Here is a 21,495-nt window from a genome sequence, read left to right as displayed (position 1 = left end):
GGGGTCTAGTTTTCAAAATGGGTTCATTTGTGGGGGTTCCCTTTTATTTTGGATGCTCAAGGGCTCTATAAGTGGGCAATGGGGCCTAAAACATCTTCAAGCAATAGGACTGTTCTGAAAGTCACCAGCTGCTCCTTTCGGTTTGGGCCCTGTTGTACATATGTACATAATATTACGGCCACAATGGGTATGTTTCTGAACACAGGACAAACAGGGGTATCCATTGTGGAGTGAAAATCCTAATTTTCATGTGCACTTTAGAAAAAAAATGTCTTTGAAATGACATATTTTTAAAAATATGAAATTTTATTTTTCTACTCTAAATTGCATTAATTCCTGAAAAGAAACTGTGGGGTCAAAATACTCCTGACCCCCCTCAGTGAATATATTAAGGGTTTTAGTTTCTAAAATGGTGTCATTTGTGGGGGTATCTATTATTCTGACACCTGTGATTCTTTACAATCTTGGCTAGGTGCAGGAAAACAAAATGTTCCTCAAAATGTTAAGATTTAATGTTAAATTTGTACGTCTCCTAAATGATTAAAAAAATGAAAGTTTTTCCAATGTGCATCCAGAATAAAGTAAACAGATGGAAATATATATCTTATAAAAAATTTGCATAGTATGTTTCCACATACCGTATTTTTCGCTTTATAAGATGCACTTTTCTTCCCCCCAAAGTGGGGTAGAAAAGTCAGTGCCTCTTATAGAGCAAACGTGCCGCTTGTTCGCGCGATCGCGAGTTTATCACACGATTGCGAAAAGACGCGCGATCGCGAACATTCGGCCAAAGAAACTCAAAATCAGTTCTCTCTCCTTTGCACTGCTGCCTGCTGATTGGTGGTGAGTGCCGGCGGGAACAACTGTTGCTCCCCTTCCTCCACCAATCAGCTTGACCCCTTCCTCCTATGAGGAAGTGCTTACAGTTCTTTCATTATTGCATGACAAAGCTACCTTAGTCTCCTGCTGCATCCATCCAATTTTAGAAAGATGTCAAAGCAGAAACGACTAGCATATAAAATCCCTTATAAACTGGAGGTAGTGAAATACGCCAAAGAACATGGGAACAGAGCAGCTGAGAGAAATTTTGGTCCGCCTCCAACAGAAAAAATGATACGTGAATGGAAGAAACTGGAGGGGGAGCTGCAAAAAGCAGATAAAAGTAAGCACACTTTTCGTAGGCGTACTGCAAAATGGCCACAGATAGACGTGGAAATGAAGGAGTGGATAATACGTCACAGGAACAACGGATTTTCAGTCTCTACAAAAATGATCATCTTTGAAGCAAAGCGTCTTGCTGCAGAGAAAGGCATTGAGGACTTCACTGGATCTGCATCGTGGTGCTACAGGTTCATGAGGAGATGTGGCCTTGCTATGCTCACCAAAACTAGGATTGCGCAAAAAATGCCTAAAGAATATGAAGCCAAGATTGTGTCTTTTCATAAATTTGTAATTGATGCAAGAAAGAAAAATGGCTTTGAAATAGGCCAGATTGGGAATATGGATGAAGTCCCGTTAACTTTTGATGTTCCATTAAACAGGACTGTTGATTTGAAAGGTGCAAAATCCATAACTGTGAAAACCTCAGGACATGAGAAAACGCATTACACGGTTGTGTTGTCCTGCTGTGCAGATGGCACCCAACTTCCATCAATGCTAATCTTCAAAAGAAAAAGCATGCCAAAAGAGGCAATCCCACGAGGGGTTATTGTCCATTTTCATGAGAAAGGATGGATGGATGAAGGTGAAATGAAAAGATGGATCGAAAAAGTGTGGTCCAGACGCCCTGGAGGGCTTCTGAAGAAACCTGCCCTGCTAGTACTTGACCAGTTTAGGGCACATATCAGTGAAAACACACAAAAAATATTTAAATAAGCAAAGACCCATCTAGCTGTAATTCCTGGGGGGCTTACCAGCCAGTTGCAGCCTCTGGATGTTTCTATTAACAAGCCATTTAAAGTTTTCATGTGAGAGGAGTGGAACAAGTGGATGGCTGCTGGAAATCATGACCTGACACCCACTAGATGCATGAAAAGGCCCACTATCACTCAGGTTTGTGAGTGGGTGAAAACATCGTGGCTGGCTGTGACGGAGGAAATTGTTGTAGGATCCTTCAAAAAATGTGGCATCAGTAATGCCTTGGACGGTTCTGAGGATGGAAACCTTTATGAAGATGCTGACACCAGTGATAGTGAGTTACTGAGCTTGATAAGTTCGGACAGCAGTGAGGAATTTTGGGGGTTTCCTGATGACTAGAGGTGTATTGTTCTAAAATAAAAATCTCTGCTCATCTGTTCATTACAGTAATAATAGTTCTTAATGCGGCTGCTGACTGACTGCTGTTCATGTTTACATATTCTGTTATTTTATTAAATACTAGCGTACCCGTCGCGCGTTGCTGCGAAGACAGACATACATACATACTTCGTTTTTATATATCTAGATGACGGCAGCAGCGACCACTGAGGTTTTGTAGGCCGCTGCTTCCCCCTTGCAGGCTGAATAAAATAGCCGTTGTGTGGAACATCCAATTTATCCGGCTGCTGTGGCTTCTTGGGAAGATAGCCTAGTACATGTTTGCCCACTTCCAACTCCAATGGAGACTGACTGTAAATGGCTGGCGTGCTCTAGTATTTATGGTTCCAAGCTGTACGTGTCATTGCATACAGTCTGTCTATCTATCTATCTATCTATCTATCTATCTATCTATCTATCTATCTATCTATCTATCTATCTATCTGGGTTATTGCATACAGTCTATCTATCTATCTATCTATCTATCTATCTATCTATCTATCTATCTATCTATGACATCAGGAAATGAGAGAATTAGATTCCGTACGTAAAATTTGAACGCTAATTCTTTGGCGCTTTGAATTGAATAATCGAGTTGGGACCCATTAACTTTTCCTATTTATGACATAATCAATGCTCGAGCCAAATTTCAAGTTTCTATGACATTGGGAAAAGAGAGAATTAAATTCCGTACATAAAATTTGGAGGCTAATTCTTTTGCGCTTAGAATTGAATAATCGAGTTGGGATGAGACATAAGGCCTTGCCCATAAGCATTCCCCAACCTCCAAGAACTGAACCTACCTACCTGAATGAGATTTTGTAGGCCGCTGCTTCCCCCTTGCGGGCTAAATAAAATAGCCGTTGGGTGGAACATACAATTTATCCGGCTGCTGTGGCTTCTTAGGAAGATATCCTAGTACTTGTTTACCCACTTCCAACTCCAATGGTAATTGGCTGGCGTGCTCTAGTGGTTCCAAGCTGTACGTGTCATAATAGAGCCTTAATGACATCACAATGCAGCTTATGAGAACATGTTGGGGCATGTTCGCGCGTTGCTGCGAAGACAGACATACATACATACTACGTTTTTATATATCTAGATGACGGCAGCAGCGACCACTGAGGTTTACCGCTGGGGTATGTCACTCTTATTACTAATGGGGGGAGTGTCACTATTATTACTGCTGTGGGATGTCACTATTATCGCTGGGGTGAAGGTGTCACTATTACCGCTGGGGTATGTGTACATGTGGCAGAAATGGGCAGGGCTCTTTCAGAATAGACCGGGTGCAGATTTTGACTGCTTTTTAGATGCGGAAATGCTGCAGAATTTTCCACAGAAATCTCCGCTGAGCACATTCTGCAGTATTTCCGCGTCCAAAAAGCAGTCAGAATCTGCACCCGGTCTATTCTGAAACAGCCTTGTCCTTTTTAGAACGACGGGGGTAAAATCATACGTTGTGATAAGCCCCGCCCCCTGACGTGTTGGCACTTTGCGATACATAAGTGGGTTTTGGGTTGTAGTTTGGGCACTCGGTCCCTAAAAGGTTCGCCATCACTGGCCTAGTACATGTTTGCCCACTTCCAACTTCAATGGAGACTGACTGTAAATGGCTGGCGTGCTCTAGTATTTATGGTTTCAAGCTGTACGTGTCATTGCATACAGTCTATCTATCTATCTATCTATCTATCTGGGTTATTGCATACAGTCTATCTATCTATCTATGACATCAGGAAATGAGAGAATTAGATTTTGTAGGCCGCTGCTTCCCCCTTGCGGGCTGAATAAAATAGCCGTTGGGTGGAACATACAATTTATCCGGCTGCTGTGGCTTCTTAGGAAGATATCCTAGTACTTGTTTACCCACTTCCAACTCCAATGGTAATTGGCTGGCGTGCTCTAGTGGTTCCAAGCTGTACGTGTCATAATACAGCCTTAATGACATCACAATGCAGCTTTATAGAACATGTTGGGGCATGTTCAAGGGCGTCCGATGTTGATGACATCAGTGATGACATCACAATAGCAGGTGGCTTACTTATTCGATCTACGTGGGGGGGGGGCGTAACTTTCGACGACGCTCGCGCGCCATTTATCGTAGGATATTTGTACTATGCCTATAATCTTCCCAGGAGTGTACTTAACAACTTCCCAAAGTTTCATGGCGATCGGATGAATGGTGTAGTAGCGCATAAAGGACAAACACGCACGCACGCACGCACGCACGCAGACAGACATACATTCAATTTTATATATATATAGATTTAAGCCCACTTTTTGGTTCAAAATGTTTTTTTCCTACTTTCCTCTCTCTAAAACCTAGGTGCGTCTTATCATCAGGTGCGTCTTATAAAGCGAAAAATACGGTATTTGAGATATTGCAATTGAAAATGTGAAAAAATGACAAAATTTTCCTAATTTTGGCGCTTTTAATAAATAAACACAAATTTTATCAGTCTATTTTTACCACCTAAATGAAGTACAATATGTGGCGAAAAAACAATATCAGAATCACTTGGATGTGCAAAAGCTTAACTGAGTTATTCTATGTTAAAATGACCGTCAGATTTTCAAAATTTGGCCTGGTCATTAAAGGGGTTGTCCCGCGGCGAAATCCAAATTTTTTTTTAAACTTACCCCCGCACTTACCTGCATCCCCATTTGCGCAGCATCTTCTTTTCTTCTTTTAAAGATGGCCGCCGGTCCTTTCCCATGGTGCACCGCAGTTTTCTCCCATGGTGCACCGCGGGTCTTCTCCCATGGTGCACCATGGATTGTCTTCTCCTTCCTTGCTTTCCACTGCCGATTACAGCCACCTAATTGGCTGATCGGCACCACGTGACGGGGTGGAGCTACGATGACGGCGCGCAGACCAGCTCTCCGGCGCGAGCACACAGCAGAAGACCGGACTGCGCAAGCGCGTCTAAAGAAGCAAGAAGACACCGAAATTAGACGGCTCCATGGAGACGGGGACGCCAGCAACGGAGTGGGTAAGTGAATAACTTCTGTATGGCTCATATTTAATGCACGATGTATATTACAAAGTGCATTAATATGGCCATACAGAAGTGCATAACCCCACTTGCTTTCGCGGGACAACCCCTTTAAGGCACAAACAGGCTTGGTCACTAAGGGGTTAATAAAACCTTTTAGTGCAGCATTAAAGATGACATTAGTATGTTCAGATACAAGACCCTCTTCGCTGTGATGCAAGTGTCCCACACCGGATTCCGGGTCGCGCCATTTGTTTGTCACCGAGGTCCAAATTGAAGTCCAAATTGCTGCAAAGGAATAAAGGCCCATATGTCTATCAGGTGCACCTATCACCTACAATAAGTGTACGCGGACACATAGATTGTGGTGAAGAAAGTAGACTGAGAGCCCCAGCGGTACTGACAACCTGCTTGCGGTCAGTCTAATCTGAGCTCTGTTTATTGAACATTTCCAATACATTCTTAGAGCATATAGAAAAGACAGAGTCACTTATACATCAGATATTTTGCTGTTTATATTGCTTTCAACTTTAAACAGTTTCATTTGTAACATCTGCTGAATAAGATAACCTTTTCCATAGAAGTAGGTATTTTCCAGTTTTAAGCAAGTCCTTGTAACTTTGTGGTTAGTGCATTATAGTAATGAGCTTCACTATAAATTTCCAATCCTACTTAAACATCTGCAGACTATCTGTAGTATATTACTCTAAGCTAAGTACACATCGTACAGATACATATGGATAATATGGTTTATCAATACATTGATTATTATTCCACTGTACAGCGCTTACTTCTAGGCTGATGGCCCTATCGCAGAGCTACGTGTTAAGATTCCAGACCTGACTCCATGGGATGAAGATGCAGTCATTATCCCACTGGCAGCATCCACCAGGGTCTGACTGAGGTCAATCCCCTATCATGGAGAAGATCTGGGAGTATCAAAAGAATGTGTATATGTGTTTCATCGACTACAGCAAAGCATTTGATTGTGTTGAACTTGACAAGCTTTGGAAGTGTCTGAAGCAAATGGGCATCCCAGAACATATTGAACAGCTTATAAGGTCGCTTTACAACAAGCAAGAAGCAACAGTCAGGACAGCTTATGGAAACACGGATTGGTGCGGAATCGAGAAAGACATACGGCAAGGCTGCATTCTATCACCAGTCCTTTTCAATCTGTACGCAGAAAGAATCATGAGGTGATGCAATCTGGATGAATCAGAAATCGAAGTCAGAATAGGTGGCAGGAATGTCAACAGCCTTCGATATGCAGATGACACCACCCTGCTTGCAGAAAGTGAAAGGGACCTGAAATACCTTATCCAATAAGTAAAAAAGGAAGCAAATGCATGGGACTGTATCTCAACTGCAAGAAAACGAAAGTCATGACCCAGGTAGGCAACGGTACAGTGAACATAAAAATTAATAACAAAGAAGTCGAGAAGGACCAAGATTTCATATTTCTTGGATCCAAAATCAATTGCAGCAGGCAATGTAGACCTGAGATCAAGAGGCAGATTACACTTGGTAGGATTGCAAAGCAAGGAATAGAAATGTTCTGGAAAAGCAAGGGCATTAGCATTGCAAAAAAAACCTGACTAGTCATTGCAATCGTCTTTCCTATTATGACGCATGGTTGCGAAAGTTGGAGGCTCAGGAAAACATACAGAAGAAGAATTGATGCGCTCAAACTATGGTGCTCAAGGAGTATGCTACAGATACCTTGGACTACCATGACACCGAACAAGGCAGTGTTAGATCATGCCAAACCAAAGATATCACCATTCTGACCAGACTGTTAGGAGGTGTTGGGGGCAGTGGATGCATTAGGGCATATACACACAAGGCAAGTGGGTTCAGGTTGCCCTCGACAGACAACCAATAGAGGAGTCATCTGATTGTCCTACTTTGCTGAAAGACATTTGGTCTCATGGTGCCTATTATGTGTACTGCCTTTGACACAGCTATTGTTGCCTCTGTTTGCAGTGGTGGCGTGAATGACAAAAATGGACTGGAACAGGGTGGAACCGAGTTGTCTTCAGCAAAGAATCCAGGTTTAGTTTGGGCACTGAAGATTGCTGAGTTCATTTCTGGAGACCTAAGAGTGGGCACCTCAATTCTCCCTTTGCTTTGAAGTGGCACACTGCTCCCACTGTTGGTGTGATGGCCTGGGGGGCATTGCATATGACAGTCAGTCACTCTTAGTAGTGGTTCGAGGGACAATGACAGTTCAGCAATATATTCAGGACACCCTGCAGCCACATGTGTTGCCTCTCAGGGCAGGGCTTCCAGGAGGCATTCTTCAGCAGAATAATGTTCGGCCACACACAGCGACAGTTGCACAGGAATGCCTTTACAACATTGACACACTTTCGTGGCCTGTCTGGTCTCCAGATGTAGCGTCTTACCGACACTGGGTATGACCCTTGGGTGTAGTGAGAAAGACGGAGGGCATCAGCAGGTAGTGATGTTTGCAGTACAAATGGAAAAGGGAGAAAGTGTAGTCAGATGAAAAGCCTGGAGTCATTATCAGAAAGTTTCAGTTGCAGTACAAATGGATGAGGCAAAAAGCGTAGTGGGGAGGAGAGCCAGGAGTCATCAGCAGGTAGTCACAGTTTACAGGAGAGGAGCAGGTTTGGAGATGCAGCTTGATAAAGGCAATGGAGCACATTAATCAGGCGCTGGTGCCGTGGCAGGGTCAGGCTTTGATAATGAGCCTAATCTGGAAATAGAGGCAAGGTCAGGACCAGGAGGCAGAGACTAGATTCCTGGGATTGGGGAAAAAGGCTGAGAGTTATAAAAGTTAACCGTCTACAGGGCAGATGGCTCAATAAGAAGGGCTATTGCTTGGAGTGCAGGAGGTTCTCAGTTTAAGTCCTGACACCAGATTTATCATTAATAGAACATGTATAGGACTATTTGGGATGCCAACTTCAATAGCCTACAGATTTGCATGACCTAAAGGAAAAAAACAGGGCTCATTAGGCTTGTCTCGCAGATAGCCTCTTGGCAGTATGGAGAAATTCTTATGGTTAGTAAGGACCGTTACAGAATGATGGGCTCCTTCCAAGAGGTGCCTCGATTTGCTGAACCCTACCTTAATGGCTGGAGGTTCCTTGTTCCCAACATCATAGTATTTTTCCATGGGTAAAAAGGTGTAGGACAGAAATTCACATAGATGTAATTGCATATTATCTCCGACTCATTGTGATAGGATAGTTCCCACAGTGGAGTCAGAGGCATCCACCTGCATGACAAAAGGCAATTCTGGTCTTGGGTAGATTAGCACGGTTGCTGAAGTAAACAAAGTCTTTAGTTTCTCTAAAGCAACTTGTGCCTCCGGGAACCAGGAAATCGTGTGTGTTTTCTTTGTTAGAAACATGCCTGTGATGTTCCCTGAAATTGTCAGAGATGAGGATGTCATTGACATATGCCACTACGAATTGATCCAGAAGGTCTTGAAATACATCATTGATATAATGCTATAGGGGGAGCATTGCAGAAACCAAATGGCATCACTAGAGATTCAAAGTGTCCATATATAGTTCTGAAAGCCGTCTTCCATTTATCTCCAGGGCGGATGCATACCAGACTATATGCCCTTCTGATGTCCAGTTTAGTAAAGACTTTGGCTGCCCAAAGACTCTCTAAGAGTTCTGGGATTAACAGGAGAAGATAATGATTCTTAATAGTAATCTTGTTTAGTTCCTGGTACAATGCACGGTTGCAGAGTAGAATTCTTCTTTTCAACAAAGAAAACAGGTGCTTCTGCCAGTGCGAAAGAAGGCCGGATGAAACCCTTTTTTAGATTTTCATCCAAATGTTCCCAAAGGTTATTTAACTCTGGTTCTGAGTGTTTGCTGGCATCCCCTTGTTTCATGATGGCTGGATTGCTCTTGGTAGGAGGCTCAAAATTCCTGGAGCTCTGTAACTTGCTTCTGCATGGGGTCCCTGTTTGGGGATGATTATTTTGAAGCATTTTACCAGCACTAGGTAGGACCTGCAGGTATAGTAGCCATGCAAAACTGGAGAGTAGACAGAAGGAAGCCGAAGATTGTCAGCAAACGGTACAAATGGATAAGGCGGAAAGCACAGTCAGATAGAAAGCCAGGAGTCATTATCGGGAAGTCTTGCCTGCAGTGCAAATAGATGAGGCAAAAAGCATAGTCGGGAGGAAAGCCAGGAGTCGTTAGCAGGTAGTCACAGTTCACAGGAGAGGAGCAGGTTAGGACATGCAGCTTGATAAAGGCAATGGAGCACAATAATCATGCAGTGGTGCAGTGGCAGTGGCAAGCTTTTACAGAGCAAACAGAGGTAGTGTCAGGATCAAGAGGCAGAGACTAGATTACTGGGATCAGGGAAAAATGCTGAAAATCATGCAAGGGAACTGTCCACAGGGCTGATGGCTCAATAAGAAGGGCTACTGCTTGGAGGAGGTTTTCGGTTCCAGTTCTGACACCAGATTTATCACTAGTAGAACATTTAGGGGACTATTGGGATGCCAACTTTGACAGCCTACAGATTTGCATGATCTAGAGGCTCAGTTACAGTAAATGTAGACCGATAAGCTGCAGGGTACCATACGGAACCTGTATGCCTGTCAATATCACATTACGAATTCAAGCTAGAGTTGGCCCAACAGGGTACTAGAGCCTCCCTTCAAGTGTTCAGTTTTCTGGAATAAATGATCCTTTTGCTCTGATATTATAATTACTTACTTAAAGCAACATTACAATCACACAGAAAGTTTCATTCAATTCTGACAACTCCTTCTAGGTGCTTGATTTTTTTGACAATAGATGTATTTTAGTAATATTTGTTTAGTAGAGGTGAGCGAGCGTACTCGCTAAGGCCAATTACTTGAGCGAGTATTGCCATTTTCGAGTACATGCCTGCTCGTCTCAAAAGATTCGGCGGCTGGCGGGGGAGAGCGGTGAGTTGCTGGAGTGAGCATGGGGGAGCGCGGGGAGGTGGGGGGGGAGAGATAGAGAGAGATCCCCCGTTCCTCCCCGCCGCCCCCTGCCCCCCAGCGGCCCCCGAATCTTTTGAGACGAGCAGGCATGTACTCGAAAATGGCAATACTCGCTCGAGTAATTTGCCTTAGTGAGTATGCTTGCTCATCTCTATTGTTTAGTATAGAAAAACATACTCTATAGTCATTTATTATATTATCTAGTTTTACAAATCTTAGCAGGATTATTGTAAAAGTTATTTGGCTGCTGTGGATCCACATGCTCTACAACTATTTTCGCCAGCCTTACCTTGGGCTTCGAATGAGCTTGTTCAAATACTTCACTTTAATCATGGCAAGTACACTAAGCAAGACCTAACTGTGCTCATAGCTCTGTAAAATATTTTTTATGTCTTTATTTCACAAGTTCCCCCTTCTGGAAGACAGTAAATGCAGACTAATTGCAACCTTTTTAGAGAAGACGAGAAAGAAAAGACTTTTGAATGAAATCTGTCCATTGTAGAAACGCATTAGCCCAGTTTTTCTAGCATTTTGTTGAGTTTTTTGTATGAAAGCATGGTTTTAATATTATTATTTTAGTGATTTATGTTTATTTTCTCAAGCAGAAGATGGGGAATACTTAGAAAAATAAAAGCTATTATCACAGTGAAATCCCTCTTACAGACCTTCACCACGAGAGGGGGTTAAAAGTAGAATGCACACACATAAAAAGAACCTGATGTTTGTGCATTTGCAGTGGTCTGAGCACTTTATTTTTGGCACACAGGATTAATACAAAAGGAAACATCCCTTACACACAAAGACAAGTACCCACTTGTATCGGCATGCCCACTTCACTGTACATCAAGGCAGTCTTGCCTAAGGCTAGTGTGAAGCCTAGTTAACTAAGTCTGAAGCCATGCTTTTTGCTTCCTGAAAGGGACAAGCAGCACAAGCCCACTGCATCATCCCCCTCCTCCGATCACCAGAGTACACACGCTCTAAGGCTACAGCAATCAGTCTTAAGTAGTTTGTTGAATAGGAAAGAGCTGAATTAAAGTATATTTCAACTATTTTACTTAACTGTACACTGGAAAGGATAACGTAGATGAAGATGCTGGTATACATGTTTCTGCTACCTCTTTTTACGGCGTCAGCAAACTTGGATCTGCAGAGTTATCACAATGCTGTTCTGGATTCTCAAGGAAAATATAAACTGTACTGGATGCACAAGGAAAACAAAATCACATTTGTTGTACAGGTGGAGACCCTGGGCTATGTCGGATTGGGTTTTTCTCCAAATGGAGCCATGGCATCTTCTGATATAGTTATTGGAGGCGTTGAAAAGGGCAAGCCTTATCTCCAGGTGTGTATAATGGCTATAAAACATTAATCAAAATAAGATAATATGTTAGATTGTATACTTACCCCTGAAAAAGACCATTTTAGAGGTGCTAAATTGTGCCGGTTGCAATTTGTTTAGTTATTTGTAATTCTGAAAAGTTTAATAGAGTTAAATTAGTTAGTTTTAAATTGGTTGCATGGTTTTAGTAAGTAAGGCTGATTACATAAAACATACATAGTGCTGTGATTGATGTAAATGTTGTTTTAGAATTAGGAGACCTTGGGGACAAGTACTTGTAGACAACATATATCTGCCTACATATATTTCATGGATCACTGTAAATCACATCATACATTGATTGATTGTGCCATAAGCCCACATTATTAAAACAATCAAAGCTATTTACGTAGCAAGCAAATGATGAAATGATATGTTTGCATGTACTTCCCAAAGATAATGGATAGTCATTTACGTTAAAGATGGATAATGAAGTACCTTAAGAACAGATGCTTATCAAACCACACTGGGTGTCAAGTAGAAATGGAAAGTGGTGGAAAAGGCCCATAAATATGTCATACATGGCACAACTCTGAAGGCTCACTTGAACACATAAATATGGACTAAAGAAAACTGCAGTAGATACTGTACATTTACTGCCCTAGATTTGTACCATAATTTTGAAAATCGTGAAATGATATAAAATTTCCCATCTGTGGGAAAAATTATGTTTTCCCCCTAAAATAAGGATTATTGGTTCTACTTCATGTTTGTTTTGCCTTTCTCTGGATTAACACTGTAGGATAATAGGCTGAACCTTATAGACATACAAAAGGGTTCTTCTTTAATCTTTTGTGTGCTGCTGTTTACTTGGCATACTGCGCTTTATGCTATTTGCATAGCCCATTGTAGTCTATTGACAGGTGGGGATAGGTATGGTACAATAGGGTTGGGACATCGACACAAAAATATCAATAGTATCGACTATCGCTGAACAAACTATCGATTATTGTAAAATATTGGGGGTAAACTATCGATATTTCAATATGACTTTTTAAAATCTATATATATATAAAATTGAATGTATGTCTGTCTGTGTGTGTGTCTGTCTGCGTGCGTGTCTGTCTGTTTGTCCTTTATGCGCTACTACACCATTCATCCGATCGCTATCAGGAGGCTGGAATCGGCACACTAATGGGGCGGAGCTACGCGATGACGCGTAGAAGGGGGCAGAGCCAGAACGCCTCTACTGCCGGGCAGACCCGAAGGCAGAAGACTCTTCTGCGCAAGCGCGTCTAATCGGGCGATTAGACGCTGAAGTTAGACGGAACCATGGAGACGGGGACGCCAGCGCAGGGAAGGTAAGTGAATAACTTCTGTATGGCTCATATTTAATGCACGATGTACATTACAAAGTGCATTAATATGGCCATACAGAAGTGCTGAACCCCACTTGCTTTCGCGAGACAACCCCTTTAATGGGTCCCAAGTCGATTATTCAATTCTAAGCACAAAACAATTAGCGTCCAAATTTTACGTACGTAATCTAATTCTCTCACTTCCTGATATATATAAATGAATGTCTGTCTGTCTGTCTGTCCTTTATGCATTACTACACCATTCATCCAATTGCCATGAGACTTTGGGAAGTTGCTGAGTACACTCCTGGGAAGATTACTGGCATAGTACATCTATCCTATGATAGGTGGCGCGCGTGCGAGCATCGTCGACAGTTATGCCCCCCAGACAAAGATCGTTTGATTTCCATCTCAAGCACGAAAGCAAAAGGCATTACGACCAACGGGATGCGTGTTCAACCAGAAAATGATGCATCCGCCGAACGTTTCGCAAGACAATTGCTGGATATTGAGAATGCTGAGGTAAAATGAAAGCTGTGCTGTGATTGGTTGCTATTTCTTATACTGCTGAGGTAACATGAAAGCTGTGCTGTGATTGGTGGCTACTTCTTATACTACTGAGGTTGCATGAAAGCTGTGCTGCGATTCGTTGTTATATATTATACCACTGAGGTAACATGAAAGCTGCGCTGTGATTGGTTGCTATTTTTTATATTGCTGAGGCAGAATAAAAGTTGCGCTGTGATTGGTTGTTATTTCTCTTACTGCTGAGGTAACATGAAAGCTGCGCTGTGATTGGTTGTTATATTTTATACTGCTAAGGTAACATGAAAGCTGCGCTGTGATTGGTTGTTATATACTATACCACTGAGGTAACATGAAAGCTGCGCTGTGATTGGTTGTTATCTAGATATATAAAAACGAATGAATGTATGTCTGTCTGTCTTCGCAGCAACGCGCGACGGGTAAGCTAGTACTGTATAAAAATAAAGCAGGTCTAGGGTTAATAAAGCAACACATTCAACAAAAAAAATTGTAGTTTTCTTTTAAAACTTTAAACTGTTGAATTTATTATTAACTTCTAACTATTAATAACATGAAAATATATTAAAGTTACAAATGAAAATAAACAATTACAGATGAACAGAGAATTAAAATGAGGTATGTGAGAAGTTTTTGATCATTGGCCCCAATAATCGTTATCTAATGAGCCAAGAAATATTAGTTTGCTTGCATGCTCTCCCTTCACAATGCTCCTTCGAGCAGACAGAATTTCACCAGCTTTTGAAAACATTCTTTCTGCAGGAACCGAAGTAGCAACTACAGAAAGATATTTTCTACCAAGCTGGTGCAAATTGGAGTAGGGTTGACATATTTTCCTCCATATTTTAAAAGGATTGTCTCCTAAACGACCTGGGGGTGGCATTTTTAAGTACAAAGAAAGTCCTGACAGGATGTGAGGATGATCTGTGTGTGTGTGTGTTTTTCAAGTTGCCACTGAGGAACCAACGGTCTCCATGGAAACTTGTAAACAATGCAGGGCCTAGTAATGCAAACGCCCCGAACGCAATTGTAATTGCATTAGATGGGTCTCCTATCTTTTCTATGGCCACTGCGTTCATGTTAGACGCTAAACGCATGACATGTTGCGTCTCCTTTTCTGGACGCGACCTTCGTGCGTTCAGCGCAGCCCTCCATCTGCATGTGGAAATGCTTTCATTTAGAAAGCATTGCCCACAGCCATCACGTTAGACACAAGCATTCAGAGCCTGCGTCTAACGCGATGAGCGTGCGGAAAAGGGGCCTAAGACCCCACTTCTTCTGAGAGTCGTGGAGCAAACCTTATTGGTGACAAAGAGTCGCCTCACACTTTCCAAAAGTTTCTAGAACTTGTTTATAAGTTCATTAGTGCCTAGAGCAAAACTACATCCTGTACAACACAAAGGAAAGGGCGGAATGTAAAGAAAGAAGATCTGGTCACTAGACCGCAGGACGCGTTTCTTCTTTACAAAAATCAATATTATATCGCCTTAAACTATTGATGTTATCGGCATATCAGACAAAACAATATCGATGAAAAGTATCACCAAAGCATTAGCGATATGTCGATATTTCGATATATCACTTTTCGATGTCCCAACCTCATGGTACAATAACGGTATAGTACGCTGCGCCACTCAATTTAACTGTAAATACATCAGTGCTTATTTTTTCAGCCTTTCATACTATGTTACTATTTACTGTGAAAGATCTCATGTTTGATAGTTGGATGAAAATTTCAAACATAGCAGGTTTCTTCTGATGCGATGACAGTCTGTCATCAGTCAGCTAAAATGATTGTTCATTGTTATATTTTACCTAATAAATGATTGTTTTGGTGGAAATCTTTCAATAAAATCAACTTTAGTCTAATGTGTATGGGGACCTTTAGGGACCTTAGCCACACCACTTCAGAAAATATTAATGCTTATCCCTGTGTCATCAACAATTGTAGTGCAATTGAACGTCAAAGCATAATACTTTATCATATGTATATCAGTATCCTTATAAGATTTCGCCCATTTGAAATAGGATTTTTATACCCCATTGTATAGTCTATGCTCTTTTGTGATACATTTTCCAATTTACTTGACATGTACTTTACTTTTTCTGATTGTATGTTTTTTTTCTGTTTATTCATGTATTGATTCTTATTAATGTATTTCCCTTTTAGAGAACTTCTTAAAACTGTTTTTCTATGTGTAATTGATATTATAAGGGCCTGTATACATCACTTTTTTTTGTTTGCATTTAGTATGTACAATGGCAAAGCTAGTGACATACACATTAAATGTATCCATAAGGTTCCATTGGTTAGAAGTGTCCTCTTGGCCTCCATTTATATACCAAAAATAAAGGTATGGAATAGCATGGTAAACTACACTATTCCATCCCTTGGAGTCCTGCATACGTTTTTAACATAATAGCCTGTGGCTGACAAATGTCAATGTATGGTATCCTTCACAGGTATCCATAAACATATATGTCATGAGCTTTTTAATAGCTTTTCTTGATATGTGTGATGCCGATACAGCCTACGAGTGATGGGTATGTTAAGCAAATGCCCTACAGTGACATCCATCACCCATAGGCTATATTGGCATCTATTTAATTGATACTGAAAAGCTATTGAGAAGCTCTAGATGTATATGTTGCATGATGTATCATCATTTTCCCATCTACATAGCCCCCATTGGACAAACTACCAGCAGAATTGGCATTCAATGCTGTCTCTATACTAATGACATAGTTCCTGTAAGAACTATGTCATTAGCACTACAGCACTACTGCAAAACACAAGTGATTGTTTCTAGCATCATGTCTTTGTTGTAGGTGAGTGGGCAGGGAAGATGTGAACGTTCCAGCACCTCAGAGAGTGGGAACCAGAGTGTCTTGGCATTCCATCCCACAGCCTCATTCTTGTTTGAACAAAATAATTTCTATTAAGGGATCCTGTCCACGGACGGATTTGCATTGTGGATTATGAAGTAGGATTCCGCCTCCAGACTCCGCAAGCAAATCCAGTCAATGGTTTTCAATGTAAAAACACGATTTCCTACCCACGAGCGGAAATTGATTGTGATTTTCTCCTCGCGGTAAAGAAATCCCAGCTTGCTGCAATTTTGTGCGGGCTATCTATGGCCGGCCTCCATTGAAGTCAATGGAAACCGTCCATCCCACAGCCATTTTGCAATCATCATTGCAGAATCACCGCGGGGGCCGCGTCATCACCATAGTGACGGCGCGGTGTCCTCTGTACTGCGCATGCATACTGGAGCGCAGGCCGGCACATCCGCAGTACAGAGAAGACACTGGACAGGTATGCAGGGGTCACAGGCTGGGCAGCAGGACGAACTCTGCTGCGGGATTCTGCATGCGGGGTCCGTCCCGCCCCTGGACAAGCGGCTTAACAGAGAAACTTATAGTCTTTTGACTGCAGCAAACCATAAGGCAAGAGGAGATTCAGACTGGAAGCAATAGGCTGGTCGCGGGATCACAAATGGGCTGCCCGGAGAACCGATCTGTCTACTACAGAGTTGGAGACAACAACACTGGCCCATAGGGCTTCTTTAGTACGATCCCAGGACATACTCCAAAGTACTTTGCTTTAGTTCCTGTGAAAGGAATCACAGAAGGCAGAAAAATTCCTAATAACCTCAAAAATGTCTTCACAGATAGGATTAAAAAATATCCTTTATTGACTTGGATTGAAACCAGAGCAATTCGGCAATTATTGCCAGATAAAGATACAACATTGACAAGAGGGGAGTGCAGGTATGGACTCGTCCCTCCGATATCTCCTTATAAGAGGGATTCTTAGTTACTGTAAAACACCTAAAGAGTTTGCAGATTTTGTAAATGCTGTTTTGAAAACTTTGTAAGGAGTAATTTATGGGAGTTTCTGATATATGTAGGCCTCTCAATGTCACTTCAGAACTTAATTGATGCCTTAAAAAATAGATGTGTAATTTTTTCTTCTAAATTAGTAAAAGTGCCCTCATACTTACACACTTTCTCATGTCCAAAGTAAATAAAAGGACGTTTTGAAAATGGTACCAACACACAATGCACATGGTAAATGTTATTTATTAGTCATTTGCATAGTGTCTTTTATATGCAGGAAAATTCTAAGTTTAAAAACGACAAATTTTTTAACATTTTCTGTAAATTTAGGTTTTTTTAAAATAAATAAATGCAAAACTTATCAATCAAAATTTACCACTTACATAAAGAACAATGTGTCATTAAAAAAAACAGTCTCAGGATCACATATATATGGTCTGCCGCTGCATCATTCTGTGTAAACAGGTCGTCGTTCATCCTTCTCTAGCCCGCTTTGCCTCCAGTCAATGAGCAATGGGGCTTAACCCTGGAATTTCTAAGGTTTTTGACTCACATGGACACCCAACATGAGTCTGTTGGACTCACCGTTTAATTCCAAATTGGTGTACTCAACAATTTTTTTCAATAATATCACTCGTAATTAGAGATGAGCGAGCGTACTCGGCCACGCCCCTTTTTCGCCCGAGCGCCGCGATTTTCGAGTATTTCCGTACTCGGGCGAAAAGATTCGGGGGGCGCCATGGGTGAGTGGGGGGTTGCAGCGGGGAGTGGGGGGGAGAAGTAGAGAGAGAGGGCTCCTCCCTGTTCCCTGCTGCTACCCCCCGCTCCGCCACACCTCCCCCTGCCCCCCGGCACCCCCCGAATCTTTTCGCCCGAATACGGAAGTACTCGAAACGAGTAGGTTCGCTCATCTCTACTCGTAATGTACAAATCAAAAGCACCCACTGGGCTCTCCAATATATTCAAAGTGGCAGCTTTACCACATTTGTTCGTGACTTGATAATATTGTATCTTCTCACTCTGCATGGCGTCAGTGCATTTGTCCTCCACAGAAAGCCATCTTTCCCTACATACAGGGATTTTTGCAGCCAGCGCTGCAGTGCTGTTACCTTCCAAATCGTAATCAATATTTTCAGCACTTTGCACATCTGGGACATCAATGACAACACTCACGTTATCCTCTTCATTGTCATGTGGCTTGGGATCTAATTTATTGTCGCTGAACTGTATGTCACTATTGTCATCTTCCGTAAGCAAACAAATTATTTTCGCGTCACTCAGTTTTAAACACTAGCAGCAGGAGAAAAATTATGAACATTATGAATTTGGTCTCCGAATACTATTACCTGATGACTGCTGCTCAACATATCTCTCACAACTGCGGTGGGATCAAAACCACTGCGATACATTATCTGCTGTCAACTGCAAGGCACGAAAGTGGGAAGAACAAGTGACCCGGAAAATAGCTCATGAGTCTATCAGACTCATGTTAAGTGTCTACGTAACAAATGTATTTGGTTCATACATAATGTTAAAAGAAAGTGCAAAATCATGTTATACATGGAAAAACATGATGGCAGAATAGTGAAGGAAATGTTACATAAAGCTAAAAGGAAATACCGTACATTCTCAAAAACATTATGAGTCCAAAAGACTCACCCTAGGTGTCCCAGGGTTAACAGTCAAGCTGCCCACTGCCCTTTCTCATCTGATTTGAGATTTTGTAATACATACCTGACCTAGCCGAAAAATAATCTCTTCAAAAAATAGAGATTGGATATATATTAGATTTAATTCCACATCCATGCCTTAGTAACTCAACCAACCCAGGCATATTTTTAACACTGGTAAGACATGGGATAATTTGACTATAGTGCTTCCCAATAATTTGAATCAATACCTGCGGCAACACTTACAAAATATTTATATAACAAAGGGTAATTTGTCAAAATAAGACCAGAGAGGTGGCTGAGGACTATTTATTCTATTTTTTGATAGAGATTTTGAGCACATCGACCAAAATAGAGAGTACATATACATACATAGACGCTCTCATTCTAGCCTCCCCTTGCTCACTGCTCAGGTATACAAAGTAGGTAACATAAGGCCCCTGCTTTATCATTGGTTTAGGTCTGATTACTGGGATATGCCATAAATATTAATAATAGGAAACATTTCAGTTTCTTTCCCTACCTGTATTGACTGACAGTGTACTAGAGATGAAGCTGGACATGCTATGTGCTACTTCTACAGAGCTTTGGTAAAATATATAAGGGATTACAATAAAAATGTTTAAAGATGACAGGTTCTCTTTAAAATATATACTAGTAATTATTAGGAAACTATAGTACCAGTGTTTCTGGTGGCACAATGCGCCACACAGCTCTGCTACATGCATGTCACACACAAAAAGCACTGCTACGTGTACATCACACACAGCTCTGCTACATATATTCCACATCCCATACAACAGGGATTACAAGCAGCACAGCACTCAGGATGAAGGACCTGTGATGACGTCACTATCATGTTCCATCCCTGATCAGGTCCTTCATCCAGAATGAATGAGTTACATGCTCCGCCCCTGATCATATGATGGTGATGTTATCACAGGATCTTCATCCCTGTGCTGATTACGGGTGAACTGCATCCCCTACAAACCCCATGCAGCCTCAGTTGCTATGGAATACTAACAACCACCTAGCCTGACAGCAGCAGTGTGCTTACAAAACCTGTGATGACACCACAGTCATGTGATCAGGGGTGGAGCATGTAACTAACTCAGTCAGGATTAAAGACCTGCGATGACATCACCATCACGTAACTCACTCATGGACAGACAGGTGGTCATTAGTATTTTGACTAGCTACGTACATATGTCGTTTGCTTTATTAGCAGCAATGTAAGTTCAGTTCTTATTCAATAAAAATGATCAAATTGTCTAGTGGAGAACTTTTCTCCAAATTTCCCAAATTCTCATTATATTACTGTCATAGTGCATGATTTAATAGTTTTACATGACACCCAAATAGAAAAGTTCATATTGTGTCCATAATGTGTCCATAATTCATAATGTACACACACCGGTCCCAGGTAATTAGATTCATAGGGTTTCCAGGTGCAACAAATCATCCAGCTGAATTGTGCCCTGGTAATAGAATGAGTGGAGCAGCAACCATAACGTTCTCGTGGACCCCTTGTCTCCATGTATTTTATATAAAAGGTTTTAGTCAGCTGATTAATTCTCTTGATATATGATGCTCTTATCTCTACCTTAATTTTCATTCAGCACAACATCATTACAGTATTCACTTCTTCCTCAACTCACTACATCAAAAAGTACTAGGTATGCTACGATCACTAGCTGGACTTTTGGGACATTCTCCTTTACGGCCTATTGCTAGTCAATTATCATCACTGTTGTTCCACTTAGAGGTGTAACTTGAAACTCCTATCACAATGCAAAATATATGGTAGATAATAGAGATGAGCGAGCATACTCGTCCGAGCTTGATACTCGTTCGAGTATTAGGGTGTTGGAGATGCTCGTTACTCGTAACGAGTACCACGCGGTGTTCGGGTTACTTTCATTTTCTTCCCTGTGAAATTTGCGCGCTTTTCTGGCCAATAGAAAGACAGGGAAGGCATTACAACTTCCCCCTGCAACGTTCAAGCCCTATACCACCCCCCTGCAGTGAGTGGCTGGCGAGATTAGGTGTCACCCGAGTATTAAAATCTGCCCCTCCCGCGGCTCGCCACAGATGCATTCTGACATTAGTTCAGGGAAAGTGGTATCTTGGTGGAGCTGCTATAGGGAGAGTGTTAGGAGTATTTTAGGTTTCAAGAACCCCAACGGTCCTTCTTAAGGCCATAGAAATCGCAGATCGCACCTATGTGCGATCTGCGATTTCTGTTCTCTTCTCTATATGCGCTCAATGGGGCCGGCGGCAGCAGCGCCGACCCCATTGAGAACATATAGAAGACACATCATTTTTCTCTGCCACAGCTGTAACAGCTGTGGAAGAGAAGAACGATGTTCGCCCATTGAATTCAATGGAGCCAGCAATACAGCAGGTTCCACTGAAAGCAATGGGCTGCCGGCGTGCGCGGGGATGAATTGTTGGGAAGGGCTTAAATATATAAGCCCTTCCCTGCCATTCATCCAGAAAT

General features: G+C 41.8%; 1 protein-coding gene across 2 annotated transcripts in view; it reads left to right on the top strand.

Moving 5' to 3' along the window:
* Positions 1-11,064: 11,064 nt before the first annotated feature.
* MOXD1 (monooxygenase DBH like 1) overlaps positions 11,065-21,495 on the top strand; it is a 79,028-nt gene continuing 68,597 nt past the window's right edge. For both annotated transcript variants that reach the window (XM_066605568.1, XM_066605569.1), the window contains exon 1: positions 11,065-11,608. In XM_066605568.1, the coding sequence (XP_066461665.1) occupies positions 11,351-11,608 (258 nt within the window). In that variant the 5' untranslated portion in view covers positions 11,065-11,350. The remainder of the gene's footprint in view (positions 11,609-21,495) is intronic.

This window comes from Eleutherodactylus coqui, chromosome 1 (genome assembly GCF_035609145.1).
Source record: "Eleutherodactylus coqui strain aEleCoq1 chromosome 1, aEleCoq1.hap1, whole genome shotgun sequence".
NCBI classification, from domain to species: domain Eukaryota; kingdom Metazoa; phylum Chordata; class Amphibia; order Anura; family Eleutherodactylidae; genus Eleutherodactylus; species Eleutherodactylus coqui.
The sequence above is the reverse complement of the archived record's forward strand: the minus strand, read 5'-3'. Positions and strand labels throughout refer to the sequence as shown.